This window comes from Monoraphidium neglectum (genome assembly GCF_000611645.1).
Source record: "Monoraphidium neglectum strain SAG 48.87 unplaced genomic scaffold scaffold02982, whole genome shotgun sequence".
In the NCBI taxonomy this organism is placed as follows: Eukaryota; Viridiplantae; Chlorophyta; class Chlorophyceae; order Sphaeropleales; family Selenastraceae; genus Monoraphidium; species Monoraphidium neglectum.
Genome location: NW_014010646.1, coordinates 1 through 7,567, shown reverse-complemented (window position 1 = coordinate 7,567; position 7,567 = coordinate 1). Strand labels below are relative to the sequence as shown.

General features: G+C 63.5%; 3 protein-coding genes across 3 annotated transcripts; 2 read left to right on the top strand and 1 right to left on the bottom strand.

The window, feature by feature from the left end:
- Nucleotides 1-163: 163 nt before the first annotated feature.
- Nucleotides 164-2,125, top strand: MNEG_11948 (carboxypeptidase D; the record flags this gene model as incomplete). Its single annotated transcript, XM_014039582.1, has 5 exons — nt 164-223; nt 517-651; nt 949-1,014; nt 1,344-1,485; nt 1,863-2,125. 5 exons carry the CDS (start codon nt 164-166, stop codon nt 2,123-2,125), a joined length of 666 nt encoding a protein of 221 aa, XP_013895036.1.
- A 2,229-nt stretch (nt 2,126-4,354) lies between these two features.
- On the bottom strand, nt 4,355-4,858 carry MNEG_11947 (hypothetical protein; the record flags this gene model as incomplete). The annotated part of the gene is made up of 1 exon (XM_014039581.1): nt 4,355-4,858. The coding sequence occupies one exon, from the start codon at nt 4,856-4,858 to the stop codon at nt 4,355-4,357; it is 504 nt and encodes a 167-aa protein (XP_013895035.1).
- A 1,136-nt stretch (nt 4,859-5,994) lies between these two features.
- MNEG_11946 (hypothetical protein) lies at nt 5,995-7,180 on the top strand (the record flags this gene model as incomplete). Its single annotated transcript, XM_014039580.1, has 4 exons — nt 5,995-6,092; nt 6,309-6,421; nt 6,708-6,737; nt 6,996-7,180. 4 exons carry the CDS (start codon nt 5,995-5,997, stop codon nt 7,178-7,180), a joined length of 426 nt encoding a protein of 141 aa, XP_013895034.1.
- Between the last annotated feature and the right edge of the window lie 387 nt (nt 7,181-7,567).

The following is a 7,567-nucleotide window of genomic DNA, read 5'->3' as shown; positions in this document are numbered from 1 at the left end:
CCCCCCGCCCCGCCCCATCATCACTCCTGTCCACCACTCCAGGGCCAAGGGCGGCACAGGCGCTGGCTACGACCTGAACCGCAACTTCCCAGACCACTTTGCCAGCAGCGGCGCCGACCTGCGGCAGCCGACGGCCCTGACGCAGCCGGAGGTGCGGGCTGTGATGGCGTTCAGCCAGGGGCGCACCTGGCTGGCGGCAGCAAACTTTCACGAGGGCGACCTGGTGAGCTGTGTGCATTCATGAAGCATGATTTGGGCCATTGGGAAGGGTTTCAGTGACGAATTCGATTGGACTTTGTGCGGCCCCGCCTGCTGGCAGCCCGGCTGTGAAGCATGAATGCCAGGCTGCCTGCGACGGCGCGCCGGCAGCCGCCTGCCATGGGCCACGGCAGCCTGTACACCTCTGCGGTGCTTGCCGGATCGTCCCCAAGCCTGCCAGCTCGTCAAGGACTCAAATCCGCACAATCTTAAGAGGCCCTCACCAATCGTCGTCTCAACCGCCGCGGCAACCGTCAGGTGGTCAACTACCCCTGGGACGGCTACCCGTCGTTATCGCAATTCGTCTCCGGCCCGAGCGTGGCCCCTGATGACGTCACCCTGACGTACCTCGCAAAGGCCTACGCCTCGCTGAACCCCGCCATGCTGCAAGGGGTGAGCTCTGAACTCCGGCTCACGGCGCCGCCCGCCCAGTCCTGCCATGCGGGCCGGCTATGCCCCTTGCATCACCTCTCCCCGGTGCAAGAGTCGGCACCGCGTGCTCCCAGCGCTTGCGACCTGTTTGCGAGGCAATTGATTTGACGCATGCTTCTCAACCTCATCGCTTTTCAAACCCCCACGCTCGCACCTCCTCTGCTGACGACCGCAACCAAAGCCCCATCCCCTTTGCCCCTCTGACTCGCTCCCCATGCCCGTCGCGCCCCGCAACACACACAAAACAACGACGACCAGCCGTTCAGGGACGACGGCGGCGTCACCAACGGCGCTGCGTGGTACCCTGTTTACGGCAGCTACCAGGTGCGCAGGGCGCGCCTCGTATGCAAAACGCGTGTCGCGCGCTGCGGGCTGCGGGCTAGGGGGCTCCGGGCCAGGGGTCTCGAACCAGATACCCCCTTCTCGGGCAGCCAGCCGGCTGGGCCAAGAAACTGCCTCGGCCGCGAGGCGGACAACTGGCGCGCGCACACGTGGGCACCCCCTCCCTCAGAAACGCACATACTGATAGCCCCTACAATCCAACACACCTCCAAAATTGCACGTGGGTTGCATGCATGGATGCGCGCGCGCGCGCGCGCGCACACACACACACACACACACACACACACACACACACTCCCTTACACCATCAGGACTGGGACTACACCACAGCGGGCTGCATCCACTTCACAATCGAAACATCGCTTGTCAAGGCGCCCCCGCCGTCCGCCATCCCTAGCCTGTGGGAGCAGAACAGAGATGCGCTGCTGGCGCTGCCGCTCAGGGCCTACGAGGGTGGGTGTACACTGAAGAGGGGCCCGGGGGGGGGGGGAGGGGCTGCGTGGCTTGAGGCCCACGAGGATGGGTGTAAACGGGGGAGGGGCATGGGGGGTGGCGAGGGGCGGAATTGCGCTGCTGAGGCATGAAGCGAGCGTGCTTGGGGACATGTGCGCTCCGGGAGGATCATACATGAGTTAGGGTTGGCTTTTAGGGGTCAATATTGTGACATTCGGGCTGTGTGGCTCATAATTGTGTGCTCCTCGAACCCAAGTTTCTACGCCTGGTGGTTCTCAGGGCAGGCCCCACCTGCTAGAACCAGCTCTCGCCCTGCATGACAGCGGGTCAACCCCACCGCACCGCCCACGACCCTCCCCTCCCCTCCGCATCCCCAGGCGTGCGCGGCCGCGTCACAGACGCCGCCAGCGGCGCCCCCCTGGCCGCCACGCTGTACGTGCGCAGTGCCGCCGGCGCCGCCGCCCCCGTTCCTTTTTACGCGTCCAGGGGCCACGGCTTCTACGCGCGCCCCCTGGCACCCGGCCGCAACTACTCTCTGGTCGCGACCATGGCTGGCTATGCGGACGCAGTGGCGCAGATCACCGTGCCCGTCGGCGGCGGCGGCGTGGTGCGCGACTTTGCGCTGGTTGCGAAGCCGTGAGCCCGACGGCGCCTGGTGGCGAGTCCGGGCGCGCGCGCTCCGGCGGGGCAGGCGGCCGGGGCGCGCGGCCCGCTGAGCTGGCGCTGGGCATGGGCGCTGAATTGGTAGACCGCCGCGCGGCACGGCGCAACCCTTGGCGAGGCGCACTCGGTGCAAGCCCCGAATCCTGGTTCTGGCCTAAGCCATGGTGGATGCGCTGCGGCGCGACGCACACCTTTTCAAGTGGCGCAGCGCTGCTGACTGACCTCCTTGTTCCCTTGAGCCCGTTGACTGGGGCCCGCCATTTATCACACGTTAATGAGCCCACATGATTCTTTTCGTGGCTGCGCACCCAGTGATTTGAATGGCTTTGAGATGCGGCATCCTTGTGCAGGCTGATGCCTTGATCCAGGCTGGTGTTCGTGCACAGGACGCCTCTCGTTCTCTCACACGCTGTGGCGACCCGCGGGCGGGCCGCGCCGCGCCCCGCGCCGCCGCAGCCTGAGCGCATACATCACCTCTTGCCTGCGGGCTGCGAGGCCGCCCCTCATTGGCGGCGCATGCTGGCCCCGTTAGCCCTGTCGCTGCCTTCATTCGGAAATTGTTGCGCGGTTGCGGCAATCATGATTTTGCACATTTCAGGCGCATCAGTGAGGGTTTGCTGGACGCTGCCTCTCGTCCTGGCTGCAAAGATCTCCCCCCCCCCCTCACCACAACACCGCCTCAGCATTGACATCATTGATGTTTGGGACAGCCACATCTGGGCACATGGTTGCACTTCAACAGAAGCTCGCACTTTTGACGGCGTTTGCCTTGGACCATCACAGAGCAAGCCCGCAGCTCCTACAGCACACACACGCGCATGCATGCACCGCAATCGCACGTGCAAACCTTGCACACAATTACGCGTGCACGTATGCCGCACGCAGGGGAGCTTCACCCTTGTATCGCGCGCTGCTGGCGGGCGTGGCCCAACCACGATGATGCGGGGTGGCGCGCGACCTGGGGCAGGCCGTCTGTGCTGTAGCCGTCGACACACTGCCAGGGGCTGCGCAGCCCCTGGCAATTCAGTGAAGAGACGGACCCTTGCTGCAAGCGCCCGAAACAAGTTGGGCGGCCGTCCATGCTTGCTAAGCGTGCACAGGTGTGCGCCCCCGCCCGCCCACCCCAGTGGGGCGGCTGCCAGCATTGGCCGGAGACAGCTCTTCCCCTTGCGCTGTGAGCACAGCTGCGATTTGTGGTGGGCAATGCAGCACTGCTTTCTCGATGTGCACAGTCTGCCCCCACCAACATCTCTTGATTCTAGAGTAACCCCTCAAACCTGCATGGTGCCATGTGGCTGCCGTGGCTTGGAGATGCTGGCGTCTTCAGTGCAGCCGTGACGGATCAGGGCTGCAGGGTGGGGGTGAGAAAGCAGGCGACCCCATGAAACGAGCAGGCGCGAACGGAGGCGCGGTCAGGGGCTGCACCCCACCCTTGTTCCTCCTCCATCGCGTGTGTGCCAAGATTGACGCTGGGCTTTGTTGCTGTTGGCTTCGGTCTAAGCGTATCAGCTTACAAGCTGTCGCAATCCATTTGGCAAAAAACCAGGGGAGCACGCTCAGCAATGTGCACCATTGAACAGGCAGGGCGTGACGTGACCAGAGCGGCAGTTGAATGCTTGCCGGGTGTATGCTGGGCTCATGGTGCAGGGTGCACCCGGTGCCACAGAAGATGTCGCTGAAAGTGGAGTCAAACGTCGGTGACGACTCACGGGGTCAGTGGCACGAAAAACAGAAAAAAAACAGACGAACACTTGATCAAAGCACACAGCATCTGCTCTGTGGCGCATCCACACGCAACGCACCACGGCGCTGATGTGCGCGCCAAACAGGCACCAGCGTCCGCTGCTGCCATTGCACGCAAAGAAAAATTGAAACGCTGCTGAAAAGAGGAAGAGCCCAATCCTGCTGCACTACATTGACACAGCCAGAGGCGGCTGCGACGGCAGAAAGCCGCCCGCGGCGCGGCGTGCAGCGACCCTGCTGCCAGGCGCGACGGCTGCGCCTGGGCGACTGGATTGCCGCAAAACGACCGCGGGCACCGTCGCCGATGTTGAAAGCGCCACCGCTGCCCCCCCCCCCCGCCGCCATTGGACATGCCGCCTTCTGGGGACCCGGCTGCGCCGCTGCCGTTGCGGAGACGCGGCTGCACGCGCACCGGCTGCATGCCGCCCTCTGCCACCGCGCGGTGCGCTGGCCGCGACGCGCCTCACTCCTGCATGGTCTCCGCCGCGCGCTGCTCCGCGAGCACCTTGACCTTCTCCTGCTTGTCCTTGGCCTTGTCCTTGGTGCGGATGGCCGCGGGCGCCTTGATGAGATGGATCTGCTGCTCGAGCTGCTGCTTGTCCTGCGCCACCTGGCCGGCCTTGGCGCGCGCCATGCGCTTCTCGTGGTAGCGGTCCTGGCGCTTCTTGCGGATCTCGCTGATCTTCTCCACGGCCTTGACCGTCTTGATGACGAGGTCGCGGTCGTACTTCTCCGGCCGGTTGCGGCGGCGCTCCATCTCAAACGTCGCGTCCTCGGCGAGCTCCTTGCCGGCGAGCTTGCGGTACGCCTTGGTCCAGCGGACCTTGCGGGGATTGCGCTTCATCTTAAAGTTCTTGTGGCACTTGCTGCGGCAGAACTTGAAGACGGTGGCATCGTTGCGCACGAAGTTGATCCCGTGACCTGGGTAGATGGCGCTGCTGCAGAACCAGCACTTATCGACCCTCATGGCTACCGCTGGTGAAGCCGGTGATGCCGCGCCCGGCGCTTACAGGCCGCTGCCCTGGGGTGGTCGCAGGCTGCCGAGCGCACGGGCGGCTGCTCGGCCTCCTCGGGCGGCTGTGGGTGACCTAATGCAATGATGAAGCTTTTTCTATCCTGATACGACCGCCTAGAAGGCCCTAGCTCGCCTTCGTTTGGCGAGAGATACAAGTGCAGAGCGAAGGGGCTGTCTCTACGTCAACAAAGAGCGCTGAAAGAAAGAAGAGTCCGTGCATCAACACGTTTTATGGCGTAGCACGCGCATAGCAACATTTGATAATGCCGCCGTCAAGCAGCCGCCGCACCGCTGCAGTGTCGCAGCAGGTGGCCTGCACGCCGGCAACGACCTTATGTAACCCGTCCGGTTTGGCTTACAAAGCTACATGCCATATCTTTCCTCAGATGCTGAGGCGGCCACTGATGCTTGGACACGTGTTGACTCTTGGATTCGCGGGGCGTTGACCAGCAGCCTTGCAGCGCTTGCAACGGGCGTTGACCCCAGGATGACATGTCGCGATTCCAAATCGTTCGCCAGGAATCGTGGGCTGCTGCTCAATTCTGAATGGCGAGTTTGGACATTGGCAGCAGGACAAGCCCAAAGAGGCAAGTCGCTTCCCCAAGCTTCGGTGCGCAAATGAGCCTAAAACGAGGCGAGCAGCGCGCCACCTGAAGCTGGCTGGCTTGGTTGGCGCATGCGGGCTGTTGGGGGATGACCAGCACGAAATAGAGTATCAATCTTGTCGGGCGGGCAGGGCTCGCTGCTGCTGCCAGGGTGACGCAGCCGATGCAAGTGTTAGTCAGGCTGGAGCGATGGGCGTTAAATCGTCCAACCAGCTTGCGCAGAGAGCCCCGTGTGCCAATCGCCACAGGCTTGGATTGCGGGCGGCTCATAGTGCTGTGCGCGCAGATGCGCTCGCTTGTTCAAGGTGCGCGCATGTCCGAGGAAGTGACTGGACAGCGTCAGGTGCCGCACATAAGGGCTCCAATTGCTGACTCTCTCTATTGCTTTGTTACCCCTCATAGAAGCTTCCTTAACCACGATCGCTAACCACGTCTTGTTGCTACGGTACCTGCCACCGTTACGCTCTCCAAGCCGAGATCGCGATGGCTGCGAACGTTGTGGCGCCCCACGCGGCCCACACCGAGCGAGAGTACGTCCATGGCAGTGAGGACGCCCGCACTGGGACGTTCACGGCCGACAAGTGAGCACGCGAGGACCGCGGCGAGCGCCGGCGAGCCGGCGTGTCACTGTGACACATGCATCCCTCAATCCCTCCCCTGCAGTCAGCTGGACCTTGGGTGTATGGGGCACCCACCTGCCTGCATTGCACCAACGCCACACCTGTAGCTCTTCTGGGAGGGGGCTCGGAGCCCCGTTCTTCCACACCTCATGCCAATGCTCCAATCACAACCCCCAGCATGCCCCAGGGCGCGGCGCGCATCGTCAACGCCGTGCGCGACCTCATGAGGGCGCGATACATGCAGGACTTCTGCGAGGTGATGCCCATCCTCTCCAGGGACGTCGTCTGGGGTGAGAGCATACACACGCGTGCCTTGATACGCCTGCGCCCAGGGGCATATGCGTGCCGCCTCCTGTGCTTTGTGGCACCTGCTGTTCATCCTGTGTGCTATCAGCGTTGCCACCAGCACTCTTTTTGATTTCGCCTCGTCTCTGGCTGCGTGCCTTCTGGTCCCATCCTGCGCTGCCTGCCTTTGCCCTCAGCTGCAAGATCTGATAATACGAGCACGGTGTTGTGGAAATTTAGTCCTCATTGCTGATAGGGAAACCCTTGTGCACCCCCACCTTGCGCCGCCAGATGTGCCGCCGATCCTGACCAGCCGCAAGGGTGAGCTTGAGACCACAGGGAGGGGGGAGCATTGCGCCGGCAACTCCCGACCTTGCACACTGCCAAGGGCTGTGTGGCCACGCACCTGCCTAGGCCTGGACCACCTAAGCCCTGCTTCCCCCTCGCCATCTTGGCCGCGGCCGTCCACCCCGGCGCCTTCTGTGCTTGCGATAGACCTTAAACGCAACCTCAGCCGAAGGGCGCCTTCTCCCCCACTCCCACCCCCAAGCCGCCTCCCCTCAAAATGCCAACCGCCAGGCCACATGCGTGTGGCGGCCTACCTGGCCAAGTTCACGGGCAGCCTGGACTTTGAGCCGGCCCTCGTCAACGTGAAGCGCCTGGACGGCAACCGCCACCTCGTGGTGGGCATGGGCTGGGTGGGGGACAGCCCGCTCCTGGGCTCTTGTCACACAGGCGAGGCGGCAAGCTGGCCGTCTGTGTAGCAAGATGCCTGGAAGCAGGACCACAGATGTTTGGGGCCGTTGGGCATCGATTGCAACCCCTTGGAGCACCCCCCCTTTGGCACCTGCCCTGTCCCAAGCTTGCCCGCCATTTCATCCTGGTCCCCTGGTGTCTGCCGGTCGCAGGAGATCACCGGCACAGTGCGCTTCTACCCCAAGCGCACCTGGCTGGTGGGTCGGCGGGGCGGCCGCCGCCCCGCCTGGGGTAGGGGATTGGTCGGTCTCTACGCGCAAGCTGTGCTGCACTTACCTAGGACTGTCAGTAGGGCTTGCTGTCTAAAGTGTTTATTCCGCAACCCCCTCTGGTCACTTATCGCTCTGCCCTTTGAGCGATTTCTTCCAAGGACTGTCCCTCCTGCCATCCAGAGG